Raw genomic sequence first — 20,570 nt, forward strand, 5'->3', positions numbered from 1 at the left:
AACCGAAGAGGCTGGCCAAGGCCTAAAGGCATCAAAACGGAGGAATCGTAGTCTTCCAATGCTTATTTATGGCATGCATGCATTTTCATCGATTCCTTGTCTGCAATAACAGATTAACCAACAAGAGGGGTAACAGACGCCAGCTAGATTGTAAATACACAGAATGAAGAGGCAAAGGGTATGGATTTCATAAAGCCAAAAAACCCTAAATTATTACTAACATCGGCCCAATTTCAGTGGGCAGTGTTGAATAACAATTCTTCGAGATGCATGTTCTTCAGCATGCAGAATGACGCGCACCACGTGAATTTAGTTTTAAAAAGTAGTACACTCTGTCACTACCATCTCCTTGCGCTAGCCTTGAAATACTAGAAATATAACCTGCAGATACATACCCGATTATGTATATTTCTTCTGTGAGACTGGCGTGTTTTCCGTCTCAAATGTGTAACGTTACTTGATGTCGCGTTGTTACTGTTTGCCTTTTTCACCGTGCAGGTAAAACTGCCTCCCCCAAACTGCGATGTTTCCGCCATGGTGTCTGTGCGGATACGGACAAGAGTAGCTAAAGTTCGGAATGACTAGCTGGTCCAACGATAGTTGCCAATGTCCCCACACACTTGCACTTTGCCAGGACAACGTATTGTTTCCAGCGAGGAAACAGGGGTTAGCATGTGCTAACTGTTTAAAAGCAACAGCACAGCTTTTAAAAGCTGTTATGGCTATCTGACGCTAACGAGTTTGACTGCCGACAGATAGCTTCATTCCAGTTGTCTTCAACACAAAACAATCGTCCAACTGAAATTCGCAACTGGAAACTCTCTTCAGTAGATGTGGTAGCTGAACAGGAAACGATATCGAAATAGTGAGCTACGGAAGCTAAATATGCAGTTTGATCTGCCGAGAATTGTGTTACGTTAGTGCTAAAGTAACTTCCAACAGCGTCCGATTTTTTTCTTATCCTTATAACTCTTCGGAAAACTACGGCAAGTCAAGGGAAGGGTGGACGAAAGTTCGGCCGTAAGCAAGCGGCACACATTTTCAAACATACACCTCCCTCTGTGATTGCGTGGTTTCTGCATAATTACAGAAATCCCGCCCCAATGCTGGATTCTCATTGGACTATTTCTGAGGATTGGCAACAGCTGTAATTTCGGTTGATTCTGTCAAACATGTGATGTCATTTCGTTTTTGTTGTGTACATGCAAATTCTGAACAGATTTTGTTCAATCAACAATAATAACTGAAATTACAACCCTTAATGGAAACGTTGAGAGGGAAAGGGGGGGGGGCTTTACTTTTATCAATCATTTTCCAGAATACATGTTCACAGAATTACTAATAACAAATGTGCAGCCTTAAAAAAAATAGTCCGCTCCACAATAGTCAGCTCTGGACACAAAGTACCCTTTTAACAGCAGAAGAAACAAAAGAGTGCAAAATATTTTGATCACATTCGGCCATAAGCACACTTTATTTCCCAAGAGTATGCCGTTTCACAAAGAAGTTAGTTAGTGCAAATGCTAAGGGTAGAAAAGGGAATATATGGACACATTACCGTCACACTGGGAATCTGAGGGTTTGCATGGGTTTAGGTTGACCTATTATTAAATCACATAACTCTAATGGACTTCAAACACATAATAGGCTTAGTAACTTATCTCCTCGTACATTTCATGATATTTATGAGTGTTGTGCATCACAGAGCATTAAAGTGTATAAATCACTGTGCCAGTGTCATTTTTTTTTATAAGAGTTGGCCCACTTCCTCGTCCTCGTCTTCCTTCTGCTGGGCATAAAGGTAGGTTGTGTTGTCATCGCCGTAGATGATGGCTACGGTCTCGCCTGCTTCGGTGACGGCTGCAGTGGTCTGTAGGTAAGCCTGAAACAGACACATCTCAAGTTACAGTATCTGCATGCACATACCAATGCAGGAATGATTAAATGCCCGCCATCACGCCTCTGTCCACCTGCTATGTGTATTTATACATGTGTTGTCACCAAGGAATCAGACTATTAAAAAGGACATGATTGCAGGTGTAGTGACATCTAAATCACCACTTTTTTTTTTTAACATAATTTTTTTCTAATAACCTATAATGCATTTCCATATGCTTCCTATAGACCATAATCTAAGCCAGCCCACTACTGTAGTAAACCTATTTAATTACAATAACAACACATTTTGTACATTTTCTCCCTTACAATACAACATGTAAAATGTATCCAAACAGACTGCACTGCTGCGAAGGACTTGCCTCCACTAGGGGGAGTTTTTCCTGATTAACTAAATCCCATAAGAGGCTTCAGCATTACCTGAACTTCATAATTAGCGCAACCTCATCAGAGGCCATGGTATCATCTCTTTATGTGTGTGTCATGCATTTCCGTTCACCATCTGTGGAGTGGTTCTTAGCATTTAGGCTCTCCACCCGTGAAGTGGTTACTAGCTCTTGTGTTTCGCCAATGGACTGGTTCTAGACATTTCTGCTGTCCACCCGAGGAGTGGTTCCTAGCGTTTGCGTTCTCCAGCAGTGAAGTGGATTCCCAGCACTTGTATTTTACCAGTAGAGCAGTTTCTAGCCTTTTGATTCTCCACCTGAGGAGTGTCCTTATCCTTACCCTCTCCAGCAGCTGCAGCCTCTCCTCGTTCACCAGGTTGGTCTGCCGCAGCTGGCCCACCGTGGTCTCCAGACCCAGCAGCTTGTCCAGGTGCCGGCGGTGCCTCTGCTGCAGCACCTTCACCTTCTTCTGCAGCTCCACCACGATGGCCTCCAGCTGCTCCTTGCTCAGGCTGTTCTTGTGGTAACTGTAGGGGAGAAACAACACATGACAATAACAATAAAGACCGCGCACACCAGACGTACTGTAGCTCCCAAAGCAAATATTTAATGGCGTGACGTTTCGGGGTAAGCCATTCTTCAGACCAATAGCAGACATGGCTCATAATAACGTCCTAAGAGGGTGTCTCTGTATGGCTATGAAGGCTACAAAACCCCAGAAGACCGTTAAGGTCATTATAACATCAGGGGACATTTACAGTCAGATCATAAGGTCATACGGTTTGATAGCAATAACCAAACATCTGATACTAATTATTATTTTTGCTGAAATGATACTACAGTATACAAAATGTTCACACAGGATAGATTTCTGTGTCCTCTCCCCCTTATCAAATACATTCCCTGGTGCTAATTGGATAGCCTCAATTCCACCACATCACTGTAACTCCGTCCTTACCAATAAGGACTCGGCTTTGGGTTGCACTCTGTGCATGTTAACTGCGCTATACAAATAAAATTAGTTGACTTACCGATGTTCTTCCAGTCGTTTTCCATGTAGCTCCACCCCGTTCTCAGAGAGCCTGTCCACGTCCTCCTTATCGTCCTCCAGACGCTCCAGCGTTAGGACCAGGGAGTCCGGCGCAGGGGGCATGTGCTTGGACACGATGGGGACGGTGGACACTATGGGTCTTGATCCAAGGGAGGACGAGAGCACGGTGTCAGGTGAGATGTTGACTAGAGCGGTAGGGCCACTGGGCAGTACGTTAGGGATTGTTTCGAAGTATGCAATGAGCTGTACACCGGGCACCTCCTCCTCCTCCTCCGCCTCCTCTTCTTCCTCCTCTTGCTGGACCACATCGGCCAACTCTTCCAATTCCACAGTGGACACATTGTCGATTGTTAGAGTGGAAGGTCCCGGAGAAGCCTGGCTGCTGCTACACACGCTGTCTGGCACTACTACTGCTGCTGCTGTTCTCTGACCTTCAGCTAGCACATCCACTACAATCCCATCAGCCTTCACGTCCTCCACAGGGGCCGGAGGAGGAGTCTCCACGACGACCACCACCTCGCTGGGCTCACCCGTGGCAGCTGTGCCTGGACCCCTCAGCGTCGGCCTCAGTGCAACAGGGAAGTCCCCGCTCAGTGCTGGGGCCGCCTCCAGCACAGGCAGGTGCCCCGGCATCTGGAGGGACCCCAGGGCGCCCCTGATGTTGCTGGGGTCCAGCAGGACAGCCTCCCCAGGCTGGGTGCTGGCGACGGAGATGGTGTAAAGCTGCACGGTGCTCACGGGGGTGTCCTGGCCTGAGCAGGCCACAGGAGGTTGGGGCTCGGGATCTGACGGAGTGGCCAGTGGCGATGGCTTCTCACCACTGCTACGCGTGCGCTTGGCTCGTCTCTCAAAGTGGTCCACTCCTTTGCGTTTCTATAGTGGAAAAAAAATGTTTGCATAACTAAGCATGACATTGATTTGTAGAAGCTAGCACACTGTTACCATTTGTCCAGGTCATTCAATATTATTATTATTATTATAAAGAGAAACATGTATTTTCTCACTTGTTTTCCTATGCCACTTACTCCTTTGTTGTCAGACCAATCGAAAATGGTCGGAACAGCGTTATTGTCCAGGTAGCGGATCCCCCAGCGGATGGTGAAACAAGACGGCAGAAAGTGCTCGTGACAGAGGTACTGGTGCCGCGACGGGGTCCAGTCTTCACGATCCATGTTTTTCAACCAACTTTGCAGCCTTGTCGGGTCATGTATAGGGAATCTGCAGTGTCGAAAGCATTTTCACATTACACGAAGAAGCATTTTCCCAAAGCAACACAAACAGTGTGTCAAGCAACCAGACAGCAACTAAAGCAAGTTCCAGCATGTCGGCTTCGCCTAGCCTAACCTAACCCTGAAATGTACAGCGTATCAGCGTAAACTATCTTTTTGTTCCTCTTCAGTAAGATTGTGTTATTTGATAGCCTCCCTCACTTGATTCAGAGGTCGACCTGGTGAATCTTACATACAAAAGATAAGAGCTAAAGGACACGCGAACAACAGTCACAACCTTCAGGAGACAGACACGTGGCTTAACATTCTGTAAACAATCGCCAAGCCGTGCGCATCCAAGGTTAAAGCGAGTATGGAAAAGCACAAGTAGTTCTTTATTGGAGGACAAAACAAGTCATTTCAAGTCAAATTCAGTTCAGTTAAGTTGATTCCAACGAGTATGTAATAGGTTTCAACCTATTATTTAAGTTCAACAGTATACCTGTTGTAGTTGCTTTTCTCTGCTAACGTCAGCTAGCCAGCCATGCTCTTGTTAAACAAATGGCAACTAGCAACATGCTGATGACAACATAAACGTGCGCTTACTTGTAGAAGCTTTTCTTCTCTGTAGTTGTGTTTCCAGAGTCATTCTTGCAGTTTGGTGCAGAACAATACTTCGGCATTATTCACAACCTGACGATTCGGTGGCTCAAGGAGAAGACCTGGCGTTGATGGTTGTCACATCAGCTGATTGACTAGAGTGACAGGGCGAAACTTACCTCGTGTAACCATGACGTATAACGCTTCGCGGCGTGATGACGTATCACGTATTAGGCGTGGAGAACTTTACGTCTTTGTCTTACTAAAAAAAACAGATGGTCAGACCCAATTTAAAAATGTAAAATTTATTACAGAAGACAATATTCACAAAAGCGACATATCTAACAAATTATTCTCGTGAATTAATTGCCTAGTTCCAGTAGACCGCATTGTCTTCGAACATGCCATTCTGTGACTTTACCACTAGAGGTCATTGTTGAGTGAACTAAATTCCAGAAGAATTCCATAACTACTGCTAAAAGGTTTGTTATCGAGATTTCAAAACATTAGGTTCATAAATCTATCACTTATCCACATTGAGCGAAGAAGTTAAAGAAGAACTTAAACTACTTTACTGGCCAAAACCAGGAGGGTTTTACCACTTAACTGTTTTGTTCTTTAAAAACAGGTATGTCTAGTGTTTAATGCATTACATACGCCTCATGATGCGATGGTGACTCACTGCCATAACTGTGTAGGTGGTGCATGTCCAAATTGTTTGCCCAAGATATTTCATGCCCAGTATTTTTCCATACACACAAGTAACACAAAGCGAACATAATTAAACACACACCTTTAAAATCAATGGACTGGTGTTTTTTTTAATAACTTTTTTTTTCAAACATGTACACAGGAATTTTTTTTAATGTTACAGTATATATACATACACATTTGTGTATATAATATTATCTAAAAAGGGGAGCATGGGGAACAACTGCTGTGCGCTTTTTAAGAGAGACAGAGAGATAAGGAGAGAAGAGAGAGAGAGATATTGAGGGAGGGTGTGGCTGGTGGGGTAGGTCTCTGGACGTCTGCTCATTTGTCTATATTGGTACATTTACTGCTGAGGACACTGTTGAACACACACATATACACTGAGGGTCGAAGAGCATCATCGGTGCATACGGAAGAGAAACAAAGGAGGATGAAAAGGGGGAAAAGTGAGGAAGGCAGAAAGGAAGGAGGGAGGGAGGGAGGACGAGAGATGTGTGTGATAGCTGCCAACAGAACGGAGATGGACTCAGTGGTTAATACTGTGCTGACCCAGAGAGCTGGTTCCAGAGGTGGCCGGCGGCCGCGCCAAGTGCTGTTAAGTGCTACTACAAAGATGGTCAGTTGTGTCGTCTGGGCTTCTGGCCCAGAGTGGGTGTGTTCTGGCCTATCGTCTCACCACAATGACTGGAGAAAAACAAAACACCTCTCTTGCGTGACCGAGAGCCAAAACAACAAGGAGGAGGAGGAGTGGAGGTCAAGCTGAGCAGATACCAACTCTCGAGGAAAACAAAACAGCCGAGTCTGTGTGTGTGTGTGTGCGCACGCACGCATGTGTGTGTCTAACATTCTCCTGAGATGACTTGGTGAACTTGGTAACACCGAAAGCACAGGTTTAGTTTAATTGCAGTCAATCAATCAAAAAAAAAGAAGTGCTGGCAGCAAATTATGGCTCTGAAAGCTGCGGAATCACAGACACACATCCCTCCATCTCTCTGCAGGGCTGGGATGAGCAGGGTTTTAGGAGAGCCTGGAGTACGATTGGACAAGGGTGGATGAACGGAAGGATGAACGGAAGGATGATTGGATGGAGGGAGGGAATTGGGATGGGGTGGGGAGGGGTGGGGTGTCAGGCGTCAGTTTAAGGAAAGGGATCTGATCTTCACTTCCCCATAAATCCACATCAGATCTTTGGTACAATCCAGCTCTGGCTGTGTAACGTCACAGCGGAGTACGTCTAGCAATGAGACCAGAAAAAACCTAGCAGCTCCAAATGAGTTCAGAAGATAAGAGAGGGCACAAGCGAGAGAGAGAGAGAGAGAGAGAGAGAGAGAGAGAGAGAGAGAGAGAGAGAGAGAGAGAGGGAAGAAAGAAAGAAAGAAAGAGAGGGAGAAAAGACAAATTGACTATGTCCCCCACACCCCTCCATACTCTGGTGTATACTGACAAACAAGGGCTGATTCCTACTTTGCCAATACAGCTTTGATAAGCACAATCCCAAACCCTCGGCTACTCAGAGTTAGCACCCCAGCATCCAGAAACAAAACAATATGTAAACTGAGCCTGGTATATGTGTGCGTACACACCTTTGTCTATGTTGTTGTGTCTTGTTTATGCAAGTGTGTGTGTCAGTGTGTGGGAGATTGTGTGTGTTTAAGTGTGAATGTGTGTGGGTGCGTGTGTGTGGGAGTGTGAGTGTGTGTGTGTGTGTGTGTGTGTGTGTGTGTGTTCTAGAGACCCCACTACTGCAAAACCTGGAATGAGAGTGTGTCTAGTGGCTGCAGGGACTGTCTGGGAGGTTGGTGACGGTGGGAGGGTGGGGCAGAAGGGGGGGGAGGGGCTAGAGTGCACGGAGGAGAGAGCAGGTGACCAGCTGCTGTCCAACTGGGGTCCAGCAGACTGAGACGAAGACTCGGACAGACGCGACGTGGCCTCTACATCATTCCCAGCTGCATCAAGGTGTTGGCGTACGCCATGGGCTTGACATTCGGATGAGGCTGCGGGGAGGAAGAGAGAAAGAGACAGAAAGAAAGAAAAAGAAAAGAGAGAGAGAAGGTGGTGTTATCTCTGGAAGCACAACAGGCATATATGATTCAGCTATTTTACTTTTATTTGCAGTAACCTTTTATTCAACTAACTTTCAAATGAAAAAAAAAAGAAATACAAAAAAATACAAATCCACTGCATGATGGATATAACTATAATTAACTCAGCCTTTACGGAAAGTCCATGTAATCCAGGATCTCCTACTCAGTAACCTGACCTGATCATTCTGACTACTCTGACCTGAGATCTGAGGCAGAGCCACTTACCACAGCAGTGAACTGGTGAAACTCTGGCTTGAGATCAGATCCCTTGAGGTGGATATAGGCTCCTTTATTAGCCATCTGGTCACTAGGGGGCAGCAAAGCAACATGTTAATTCAGGAAAAGGGAGAGGAAGTCTCAGAAGACTCCAACAGCAGAGGAAACAAACATCAGGCCTATGTGTTCTAGGTAACAAAATGCTGTGAGAAACTAAACAAAGTACAATGGGAGGCATACGAAACAGACTGCATGGAATTAAGTGACAGTCAGACGAGTATAGATAGATGGATGGATAAGACAGAAAAGACAAGCAGACAGACAAGATAGACGGAGGTATATGGATGTGAAGAAAAGAAACATGGACAGATAAAGAGAAACCAAAAAGACAAGGTATCCAGGAAGTGTCTGCTTGGTCGTACCAGTAGTTGGGCGCTGAGAACACGGTGATGCACTTCCCTGAGTGGGTGATCTCGTAGCCTTCGCCCTTGACCTCGTGGCTGCGGATGATGTAGTCCAGCTTGTTCTGCTCCAGGAAGCGCTGCGTCACGTCCGGCCCAAACTGGCAGCTCACGCCGCGCTTGCTGACGGAGCGGCCGTTCTGTAGGGGGGGGGGGGGGGGGAGAGAAGAGGTGTGGGATGAGAACTAGCACACACTCACACTCACACTCACACTCACACTCACACTCACACTCACACTCACACTCACACTCACACTCACACTCACACTCACACTCACACTCAGTGTGTGTTAAGAGAAGAGGAGAGTAGAGATGGAACAGTCACTAACCTGAGGCTGTGGGTCCGACCACAGGAGGTCACACATGGGACCTGTGCAGGAGAGAGAGAGCAGAGGAGGAGAAGAAGAGAGGAGAGGAAGAGAAGGAGAGGAAGAGAAGAAAGGATGAGGAGGAGAAGGAGAAGAGCAGAGGAGAGGAGAGGAGAGGAGGATGAAGAGGAACAGAAAAGAACAGAGGATGAGGAGAGGAGAGGAGAGGAGGTAGAGATTAGAAAAACATGAGACAAACTCACACTAGCATTTCCAGCGGCGTCAATACCACATTGCAAAACATCTTCCGTGCCTAATTGATGCCAGCGCCGATGAAACATCTTTGGCACTCACTATCGGAGTTGTTGACATAAAACACAAAGTCAGGCGAGATGCGGAGCATAAATCACGCCAAGCGTGAACCTAACACCGGCAAAATGGAGGTCACGTCCAACAAAAATGTTTCCCAACGCTATGAGTAATTGCTGGCTGGCTGGCTGGCAGGAGGGGTAAAGGTGGGGGGCCAGGGGCATGCTGGGACGTGTGCAGGGGATTTGGGATGTCATGCTGAAGCCCCTACCGGAGTCTGGAGGCTGTCTGTTCCTCTCGATCTTTCGCAGGTCGTCCAAGGTGACGCCGTCCTCACTAAACAGGCCTCCGTGCATGACCTGGGGAAAAAAACACACACACACACACACACACACACACACACACACACACACACCTTTTCCATCAGCGACTCACATTGTTGACTCACCAGGACAAATCACTGCATCTTTTTGGATTATTACAAATAATTGCCAACACTGGCCCAAAAGAAAACGTTCCTCACAGTTGAGTGATAAAAGGATTCACACCGCAGGGATATTGAGTTGCACAATTCAACTTATGGGGAAGAACCACTCCCTGTACACAACTGATGCATGATTATGTAACACTACTCTTAGTCAGATCTTATGTTATTTTCCTTTCAGGAAGAAACAGATACCTGGTGCATCTTTATTAGTCTGAACTTGATATCAGTTAAACAATAACTTGTTGAAGGATTTACAAAAAAAAAAAGATAACTCAAGGGTATACAGATAATGGCGCATAGAAAGGCGCTTTTTTTGGAGAAGTGAAGGTTACAAAAACTAACACAGATAACACAAGGCTTTGTAAAAAACATTAACTGCAAAGAAGTGACTATGTATGTATGTGTGTGTGTGTGTGTGTGTGTGTGTGTGTGTGTGAGAGAGAGAGAGATAGACAGACAGGTGGAGAGAGAGAGAGAGAGAGAGAGAGAGAGAGAGAGAGAGAGAGAGAGAGAGAGAAACAGGCAGACATATTGTCCTGTGAAGCGCTCACCAGCACTTTGCCGTTGATGCATTGTGCAAGTGGCAGCCACTGGAAGACCTCGCTGAACAGCTGGAACATCTGTGCCGTGTACTTGGCCTTCACCTCACCCTCGAAGCCGTACATTTGGTTCATATTGTCCGTCTCGTGGTTACCTGGGCAACAGAGACACACACGCAGACAAGCCTGTGAATGGGGCAAACTCATAACTAGTCTAGACATTTGCAACATTGAGTCCAGAAGATTACTGACGTCCACATCAAGAGCCTGGAGCCTCGTCAGCAAACATTAATATGGTGAACAGTCACTGATGATTAATGACTCGGTCGGCACCTTCAAAATTATTTACTCAAAATTCTGAGGGGGCGTGAGCGGTGTGGAGGAACTGGCTACAGCGAACATACAAAGTTCGGGCCTAAGGGCCCACAGGGACCCAGGTTCGAGTCAGACCTCCCACCTACTTCCTGTCAAACTGTCCTATCCAAATAAAAAGGCAAAAAGCCCCCGAAAATATACTTACAAATTCTGACGATGAATTATTCTGAAGTTCTACACTTAACTGCCAACTGTGTCTGATGATTCATGCTTCTGTTGTTGTATTTAGTGGCACTGAACATCTGCATATCATGTGGCCATGTAACCCTTCCTTACTTCAGGTTTACTAAAACAAAAGCCAAGTCATCACCACCAATAAAGAACCTTTACAACCAAAACTGACCTTGTGGCATGAGGCATTTTAATCTTAATTCAACACCTGGCCATTCAATGTTGATGGTGTATGCTAATGTTCATTAATCAGTCATCAGGAGTAGAATAGAATAGAATATATACTTTTTTGATCCCTTGAGGGAAATTTGTTTCTCTGCATTTAACCCAATTTAACCGAATTAGTGAACATACACAGCACACAGTGAACACACAGTGAGGTGAATCACACATTAACCCGGAGCAGTGAGCTGCCCAACCAGCGGCGCTCGGGGAGCAGTGAGGGGTTATGTGCCTTGCTCAAGGGCACTTCAGCCGTGGTGGACTGGTCGGGGATCGAACCGGCAACCCTCCGGTTACAAGCCCGAAGCCCTAACCAGTAGGCCACGGCTGCCCCACGAGAGGAGGAGCCCCCTGTGGCCTGTGGCCTGGCAGCGGTAGTGTGTAGTGTGACTCACCCCTCAGCAGGAAGAAGTGGTCGGGATAGAGCAGCTTGAAGCCGAAGAGTGTGAGGATGACCTCTAACGAGAACGAGCCGCGGTCAACGAAATCCCCGTTAAACAGCTGGGGCAGTAGAGTCAAGGAGCACCACTAGCACAGCATGGGATATACAATACAGTAGGGATGATAAATGCAACACACTCAAGCTAATATGCTTTTCTCTAAAGATGTTTCTTATTCTATTTTATATCATAATACACTGGATGTTCCCAAAATGGAATTGAGATTGACATTGTGGTCTTCCCAAGAATACATAATACATGTGTAAACACAAACGCTGTGTATACCTACATACTTAGGTATATATAATTTAAGACAAAAGTTTGAAGTCATCAGCTAGACCTCATCAACTGTAATAGGGTTGTTCTCACACAGATAGTTATGATCATTCGTTATTAAAATATGGAGCCAAGCGATGTTTAACGTGGAGAGGAAAGGATACGTAGGGGTTGGTCTCAGATGGTAAACCGTTCAGCTCAAAAATGTTGAGGAGGTCATAGTACTGACCATGTGTGTCACCGCAAACGGTGATTTTCTCTGTCTGTTGGAGGACAGGAGGAACAGAAAGAGGCAGAGTGAATGTTCTGTACATTCTGGGCAAAGGATGGAATGTCACAATGAAGAACAGCAAGACAATAGAATACTTGTACAGGTTTGTACAGGATATTTAACGGTCAGGGCAGTTAAAAGGCACAACTGAGCAACACATCTTTCTATATGGGTGTTCCTACCTCTTTAAGTGTAATCTCAACAAGACTAGGAAGTTTGGATAAAAGCTCTTTAGCGTGGATCAGCATCTGCAAACAGGGACATTTTATGAGTTTTTCAAACGGTCATAAAAAAACAAGAAAGTTCAATGCATGTCCGCCACATTGCGAGGCTTTTAACCAGCGCACCTGGTAGGCGCACTTTCTGTGCAACTTCTTCTGGTCCTTGAACCAGTCCATTAGGTCCTTCATAAACTTCGACGTGACTTTCCCTTCCTCTAGTTTGGGGCCCGTGTACTCGTCCTCAATTGCTGCAAAAAGACAAGACAGAGCAGACAAGACGAGAGGTCAGGACAAAAGAAGACACCGTTTAAAGAGAAGCAGATGTGACGGCACTCTCATTCACTCTCCATTAAGAAACTCATTAGGCTCACCACAATCTTTGCCTTGGGGTTACAACCCACGGCAGCAGAGCAGACTATAATAAAAATCCAAAAAAATGCTGCACTTGCTCTACAGGCACAAGCAGACAAAGAAACCTCACAGGCCAGTCACCAGCACCAGGAGAATTCTTTCACCACTCTACCAGATCCACAGATGTTATTTTTAATGTGCGTCATTCACACCCGGTGTCCAACTGAGAAAGAAACCACACCAAAACACACACACACACACACAAGCACAAACAGACCCCCAACCCCACTCCCTCCCTCCCTCCACCCACCCACCCACCCACACACACACACACACACACACACACCCCTCAACCTCCTGGATTGCCGGTGGCCGGAGATGACTCACTCATGTTTTCGATGTCTAAGGAGTCGACCACCGATCTCTTAAGCTCGTCACTGGCGATGGCCCGCTCGAAGGCCTTCTGCTTGACAATCTTGTTGCACTCCTGGTACTTCATCTTGGCATCCTTGTCATTGGGCCTCACCCTTACTACCTGTGGCAGGGAAACAACACAGGATGAACCGTTTTAATTCAATTAAATGAAGGTAGGGAGGGTAGAGGGCCTTGTTTTGTTCATGGTGGGCTCTGTAAAAGCACTTTGGACAATAGTCTTACCTTATGGCGCAATGTAAATAAATGACATTTGAAATGAAACTGAAAATAAGCTTCGCAAATATTTTGTTCATTTCCAGAGCCATTTTCTTAGCATTTCTTTACATCTTTAGCTAGTTGTTTTACACCTTGTCCCATGCATCTAATCACAGTGTGGAGAAATAGTCACTCACATTAGTCTAATAGCCCTAGGCTATTTCAGTTCTCTTTCACTGTAGTAACAAAAATTTCCCCGCCAATCTGGCACTAGAAGAACTGCTTCAAAAAACGAATCCCCTAATGTCCCCCCGAAGCAATATAGAAGAGGCAAGCACATGACCAACTCTAAACGTTACGGCTGTAAGGTTGTTTTCTTGCCCTACAAATGCAAGGGCACAAATCACAACAAGGCTGCATTGCTGCAGTCCAAACAGTCCAATGTCTGAACTTGTACCAAGAATATTGCCGAGAACAACTTGTTAATAAGAATAATAACTAACTAATCCCTTCTCTGTCAAACACAGAACTGCCAACACAAAATCACAGAAAAAAGCACTCTCTCTTATCACATCTGCATCATATCACATGTATGGAAAAGAAACATGTGTCAATGATCTCACCGCTTGTCGATCTGTCTTGCTGTGTAACTCTGACATAGACACTCACTCAGACACACAGACACTCATGAGCAGCCATTCATAGCTGGGGCAGCATGCCGATTAAAAGCAATCATGAGTCATACTCCGGTCTTCATCACGACCACCAGTCCCCCCCGGGGAGGGAGAGACACATGGTCGTGTCACTCCAACTGCACCTGGCCCTCTCGCAGAGCATGGGCAAGTCCCGTGTGTGTGTGTGTGTGAGAGAGAGAGCTAGGGGATGGTATTCAGGATGTTGCTAGGATGGTATCGGAATCTTAAAGTTGGTGAAATCAGTTTGAAACACAGCAGTAATGAAATTCGATTTTTGATTTCACCATGAGATGTGTTTTCCCAGATCCCATCACAAACTTACCCAAAATCACCCATTTACCCAAAATCACTCCAATCAATCACGATCATCCATCATGCAGAGGACGAATAAGCCCATGTGCAAAACAGTAGTATGGTGTCTGTACAAGTTTATGCTCATGAGTGAGCATGTGTTTATACAAGGATGTTTATTTGTCACATGCATATGACGACTAATGTAAAGAATGCAGTGAAATTGTCAGTTCCTACACCTAATGTACAGCATGTGTGCCTCCCTCCACTGTAAGGCATATGCATCTAAATATTTGTGCTCTGCCTGCAACAGGCTAGGCAGACACAGGCAGAACTGAAGAAGGGACTAAATTAGCGGCGCCTCGCTCGCGCGCTGCCTCCTGCCTCTAACGGGGTGGCTCTCCCAGGCATCCTCAGCAGCTTAGCGAGCTAATCCCCTGCCATGGCCCTGAGCGAGGGCACAGCACTGCCACCCTACACCACTAAACTGCCCTGCATCCAAACTATTGAGGGGTTACGGGAGGTTGATACACTGTTAGTATCACAACATAGGATTTGTCCATAAAAACAATGCTGATACAGCAGTGCCTAGCACCAGGATATGCATTCATGTAATATTGCTATATATTGGCCCTGTTGCTTCTGAAGTCCACAAAATTCTCTTGTCTATCTTGAAACTTATTAGTGGATCGGGGCCCGAACCTGGATACCTGATATAACATTTTTATGAAATGTCTTCCCATTTTTTGTGGTCAAGGCGAGGCAAGGGTAACAACAGCACATGGACAGACTTGAAGAACACTAGAAACTTTAATAAGGGGGAGCGCTGTGGCACAGTAGGCTACAGCGCTCATACCACATACGGGTCCAAGTGCCCACACGGGGACCCAGGTTCGAGTCCGGCCTGCGGTCATTTCCCGATCCCACCCCATCTCGCTCTCCCACTTACTTCCTGTCTCACCCTTCACTGTCCTATACAAAAAAAAAGGCAAAAAAATATACTTTAAAAAAAAGAAACTTTAATAAGGAAAAAAGCTACACGTCCGTTGTGCCCACGCCACAGTGTCTCCAGACGTCCGTTTGCGCGATCGAGCACAAATCAAGACTTCACACTCTCACTTCACTGCTACGCTACGCTGCCCCGGCTCCAACTCACCGTCTCGTAGTCCTTGAGCGCGGCCTTGAACTTGCCCAGCGCCATGTTCGAAGTGGCCCGTCGGTAGTAGCCTTTGATATAGTTCTTGTCCGCCTCCAGCGCCCTGGTGGCGTCGGCCAGGGCGTAGCCATAGCACTCGGTGCGCAGGTAGGCCAAGCTGCGGTTGCTGAAGTAGATGGCATTGGTGGGGTTAAGCTCGATCGCCTCCGTGTAATACTTGATTGCGTTCTCATAGTCTTTTTCTGGAAAAACACACAAAATACAGTTGATAGGATCACACCAGGCTATACAGTCAGTCGCAAATGAATTATTTTGAGACTAGCACACATATGCATTACATACACTGGTTACATCTATCTTGAAGGAAAAAAAAATAAAAATAGGTCGTACAGTTTGTGTTTAGCTACTTGTGGTATGGAATATTAGTCCAGCCATTTCATTCTGATGTGACTGTTACTATTTTTTTTATAGTTTTGCAAAACAAGTTTGTATTGTTGTGTGGATTTTGACCTTATGACATTATTTTGCACTGTCAACTCTGAGTATAAATAAGCAAAACTTCCAGACTTTTAGATAAAAAAATCATAATAATAATAAAAAGGTCTGGAAAGGAGTCTGGAAAAAAGTTTTCCATTTTATTTCCATGTTTTTTCCAGACTTGTAAAAACAAAGAACTAGCTGGATCAGATCCTGGCAGTCTTAAACCTGCTCTATCACAGCAAAAGTGCTCTGGTTTACATATGCAGAGCACCAGTCCTATTTTGTGCTGGACTAGTTGCACACTGACAGCACTCTCACTCACAACACATGCTTGGAAGGCAGGGTAGCGGTCTGAAATATCAGTATTAATGGTGCATGCCACAAGCAACAAGATGACTTGCCACTTCACTGCGAATCACATGAACAAAGTCCAGCAAGATAACAAAGTCTATCTTAATGTTGCATTCCATATGAAACATGATTGCTGTCAGTAAGAAATAAACACAAACGCTCAAGAGTACAACAGTGGCCTGCACATCATTTTTCTGTCCTTTGCACTGGCATTTGCGATCAACAGGCTCCCATGCATAATTTAGCATTTGTGCAACAATAAACTTCACCAGCTTCCATGAGCTTGTCAGTAGTGCTGTTCATTCTGCTCAACAACCTCATAATTACAAAGTCAATACCAAATCTGCGGTCTGGGACTCCCATTATGCAAATCAGAGGCAACCTGTCCTTTCCAATGACAGAGTAGTGAACTGCATGCCAGACTATAAGCCATAGGCCTAATGCAACCAGGCATACAGCAAGGGCTTGGTAGTGTATCATAATCCCTTGAGCTGGAGGGCATTTGTAATTCATTTATCTTAATCTGACCTGATATCTTATCAACTTGCTTTAATGCAACAAGCAGACTGCCACTGTAAATAAACACCTTAGTTACTGGACTATGGCTTCGCGGTTCACTCCTTCCTACCTACCTACCTACCTACCTACCTACCTACCCCCCCCCCCCCCCCCCATGCTGGCAGACAGTCTACAAAAGAAACAGTTTACACTCGCCTCCTCTCGTCAATCATCTGTGTTCTGGCAAAACACAGGGGCCACAGAGAATAGGTTTAAACAACAAAGACAGGACAAACAAATGCTTGACCACGGCAATGAGTGCAAACGAGTGAGCAAGAGACATCCTATTCTCGTGTGTTTTTTTGAAGAGGACGCTGTGTGACAACGGCTTGCAGTGAGGCTCCCATGTACAAGCGAGCACAGCAAACTGTTGTTGCCCTTACAAAGGGGGAGAATGCTACCCTCGGGGCAGCAGAGGGTGGTGGCATCATCACGGGGCAATTCGCTGACGCCATATGTCACATCAGGGTAATGTTTTCGCCTCTCAAGAAATTTCAATGTCATGACAGTGAGTGGTGTGCTCTCAAACCGGTCAGTCAGTGCTTGCACAAATGTGTCCCCATGGCCATGATACCATCCCTCACCGGCCAGAGATACATTGTCAGGTACAGAATCACATTCATTTGTAATAAATTAATTTTTTTTTGCAGATAATTAACAAATCATTTTGTTTAGGATACAAGCAAGAACACAGTGAGCCTCTGGCAAATTCACTGCAATACTGACAACTTTCTCAAAAAAAGTGGATTCAGTAATATGTCCAGGTCATATTAATCCCTAACATTGTCATGAAAAACGTAAAACTCTTCGAGGACAATCCAAGTTTTTTTTTCCTTACGAGGGGTGATTCTCTGTCTGTTATGTAATTGGGCCTTTGCACGATTTGCTTTAGTTGGCGAGAGGAATAGAAACATTGTTCCATCTTCGCATTGAAAAAGGTTGCCCTAAATTTGCATGCCACTGTTACCACATCTTGCGACTTCGTGCACAAACAATATACTTTAACACACGCCTACTACAACCAAAATAAACAATAACAACCAAGGTCTCGGCCTTATCGTATCGTGGGGAGATAGCTTGGCTTTTAGCAAATGCAATTTTTCGGCATGCTAATGTTTATGGTTTAACTCAATGATTTAACTAGGCTGGCATCGTCGATTACTATTGATAGCTGGTGGCAGTGGCTAATCTCTGTAATGCTGCTAATTTACAGACTACTCGAACTGAATGCAAAGTTAACTCTTTCAAAACACTAGCTTTTCAGCTAACCACGACATTGTTAAACGACCCAGCAGTGGGTTCGTTTTTTAAAACTATGATATATTTATAGTAATCTATGTTATTTCAATGACAATCTTCAGCTTTCAGCAATGAATGACTTGACATCCTCTTAGCTAGCTGTTCGCGCCGACTCAGAAAATGGCTAAGGGGCTCGTGTCTGAACTTGAAGCGCTTGTTAGCCAGGTAGGTAGCTCGAAGTCATTAGCCGACGATTTGATAAGAAGATGAGATTTAGCCACACTGATTCATTCAGCATGACATCTTCACCAGCCACGCAATATCGGTCTTCAGACAACGAGTACTTTTGATGCTACGTACAGACTTTGACACTTAGCTAGATAGGCTAGCAAGTTCACAGTTGCATCTATGGCATGGGATTTGTGCAGCACGAGTCGCTCGCCCACCTGGCTGAACAGAGCTGAAATAATCGTCTCTGCAGTGTGGAGCTTGGTGTTAGCTGGCTACTGCTATGCTAGCTGGCTAAGCTACCGGCTTCATGTGCTAGAATCTTCTATGCCGCGGCACGTCGCACTGACTTATCACGTAACGCAACGGCTTCCAAATAAATCAACCAAATAGCTCTGTTGTACCAACAGTGCGGGTTCATTTGACATTACCTTTAAAGTAATTATTGGCCTTCTCCTTGAGTTTCTCGGCATTGGCATTCCGTTCTTCCTCCGCCATCTTCTCACTGCCGCTATCCGTCACGCTCGCCATTGCCGTTGAGGGCACCGTCGCAAACTCTACAGCGTGAAGACCCCACTCGTCGCAAATCTTTCTCTGGGTTTGGTTTGTGCCAGGTTTGTGCCTGCCTTGTGCTCTCATGCAGCAGTAAAGAGCAGAGAGAGTGCCTGTTTTCAGTTGTTTAGTTACTCCTTTGAAAGTGTATTTTGTGATTTTGCACACGTTCTGTTTATGCACAAAGAAATATCAGAATACTTGTATGATCATCGTTAGAAACGTTACTCTGCAATCACTTTTAAATACAACCTGCGGGAGGTTTGCTGTTCATGCATTAAGTTAAATGATCAATTCCGAGTCCACCCAACAGAGCTTCCATTTACAACACTTGATTTTGCAAAGGCCCCGCAGGCATAATAGGTCTTCTGAAAGTTCTTTCCGATTTTACTGAATTTTGTAATATCCTCATTTTACCCGTAGGGGGCACTGCACCTCTAAAAACGTTCCAGTATGATGACACGCTACTCTGTGCTGAATAACATTTAAAGGTTGGGTACGGAATTAGCAAAACGGACGGCAGAGTTTGAACATATACACTAATCCAGCGCGAACTTTATGGGCGCTGCCATCTTGAATATCGCCATTACTGCGTGCCTGCGAGTGTGACGAGTGACACTTGCCTGTGCTTTTCAATGAAAGCATCCTGTCAGAGAATGTCTAACAAGAGATCCCGCTCATGAAAGAAAATGTCAGGTGCAAGGGAACATTGGATCAATGATGTCAGACTGTGCCAAAACGTACCAATGAAGGTAATTTATTAACAACATAAGGTATAAGACGTGTATTAATGACAGCTAACCTCTGCAACAGCCGCCTATGGAACCAACGGGCTAATTTCTTAGCAGCCAGTCACGCAGTAATGGCGGTTTTGTGTTACTTCCGTGTTTCGCTGGATTAGTGTATATACAACCTCAAGTCCCGCCCTCCATGCACGAGCGACAATTCAAATGCGCAGCGCGAGAGCGAGCCAGGCTAAATGAAATGCCATCCTGGCGTCTACAGCACTATGAGCTCTAGTCTCCATACAATCACTCACATCAACTTCCCCAATTACATTCTTTAGGCTATTCACCTCCAAAGGGTTGTAGTACATATGGTTCAGTAGCCATATGTGTGTATATTTGAACAGAATCTGGTTTGTTCTTACCAGGGCGATTATCTCCTGAAATATCCGAGTTTAGTGCTGCCCCGTTGGTTCGCCTATTCCACCGTAGCTCCAAGCTGTTAAGTTTCGATTTCATGTTTACAGCACTCTTCGTGTCATGGTAAAATGTAATTTTTGCTACATAGCTTATTTATTGCGTGGGTGATTGAGTTTCCGTAGGTATCCGCTGCCTTAGTTAGTTTGTATAGAAATGAAGTGACACAACAAGAGGGGAACATGGACGTGCAGCAGTAGGCAGTTGGTTTCGTTTCAGCACTGACTCGCGGTCACCAGCTTTCGAAAGGGTCGCGCGCGGTGTGTAGGGGGAGTAGGAAGAGGAGTAAGACGTTAGATTGACGATCGAGCTGTGAAATGATGGTATGGGGTGAGGAATTCTATTGGCTGGAGTTTTTCGAGCCCTGCCCGTTCCGCAGATGATTGACGTGTTTAATTTCCATTTCAGTGCTTCCAACTTAGTGGCTATAAGTGGGTTAGGAATAGGATTTCAAGTGATTTTGCAAAAATGGCCAAAAAAGCTCATTCCATACCCTACCTTTAACAGTTTTATCTATGACTTAAGTGCATGAGTAACATAAAATGCCTTTTTTTTGGGGAGACCTTTTTTTTTATAATAATAAATATATATATATATATTGT

At 45.2% G+C, this 20,570-nt stretch overlaps 3 protein-coding genes across 6 annotated transcripts in view; all 3 read right to left on the minus strand.

The window, feature by feature from the left end:
• wdr62 (WD repeat domain 62) overlaps nucleotides 1–1,151 on the minus strand; it is a 28,047-nt gene extending 26,896 nt beyond the window's left edge. For all 3 annotated transcript variants that reach the window (XM_062552375.1, XM_062552376.1, XM_062552374.1), the window contains exon 1: nucleotides 396–1,151. In XM_062552375.1, the coding sequence (XP_062408359.1) occupies nucleotides 396–536 (141 nt within the window). In that variant the 5' untranslated portion in view covers nucleotides 537–1,151. The remainder of the gene's footprint in view (nucleotides 1–395) is intronic.
• A 293-nt stretch (nucleotides 1,152–1,444) lies between these two features.
• On the minus strand, nucleotides 1,445–5,303 carry LOC134099933 (THAP domain-containing protein 5-like). Of its 2 annotated transcripts, none has more exons than XM_062552967.1 (5): nucleotides 5,148–5,303; nucleotides 4,338–4,551; nucleotides 3,314–4,206; nucleotides 2,623–2,809; nucleotides 1,445–1,882 (listed from the first exon to the last, which is right to left on the minus strand). In XM_062552967.1, exons 1-5 carry the CDS (start codon nucleotides 5,222–5,224, stop codon nucleotides 1,748–1,750), a joined length of 1,506 nt encoding a protein of 501 aa, XP_062408951.1. In that variant the 5' UTR covers nucleotides 5,225–5,303; the 3' UTR covers nucleotides 1,445–1,747. The 2 variants fall into 2 exon arrangements, with proteins under 2 accessions (XP_062408951.1, XP_062408952.1); XM_062552968.1 differs by having other exon boundaries at nucleotides 4,359–4,551; nucleotides 5,148–5,302.
• A 638-nt stretch (nucleotides 5,304–5,941) lies between these two features.
• On the minus strand, nucleotides 5,942–19,007 carry ppp5c (protein phosphatase 5, catalytic subunit). The gene is made up of 13 exons (XM_062551709.1): nucleotides 18,646–19,007; nucleotides 15,359–15,600; nucleotides 12,974–13,121; nucleotides 12,362–12,483; nucleotides 12,197–12,262; nucleotides 11,908–12,006; nucleotides 11,423–11,528; nucleotides 10,272–10,414; nucleotides 9,505–9,592; nucleotides 8,946–8,986; nucleotides 8,578–8,756; nucleotides 8,165–8,246; nucleotides 5,942–7,849 (listed from the first exon to the last, which is right to left on the minus strand). The coding sequence occupies exons 1-13, from the start codon at nucleotides 18,851–18,853 to the stop codon at nucleotides 7,787–7,789; spliced, it is 1,587 nt and encodes a 528-aa protein (XP_062407693.1). The 5' UTR covers nucleotides 18,854–19,007; the 3' UTR covers nucleotides 5,942–7,786.
• Between the last annotated feature and the right edge of the window lie 1,563 nt (nucleotides 19,008–20,570).

This window comes from Sardina pilchardus, chromosome 13, assembly GCF_963854185.1.
Source record: "Sardina pilchardus chromosome 13, fSarPil1.1, whole genome shotgun sequence".
Taxonomy (NCBI): Eukaryota; Metazoa; Chordata; class Actinopteri; order Clupeiformes; family Clupeidae; genus Sardina; species Sardina pilchardus.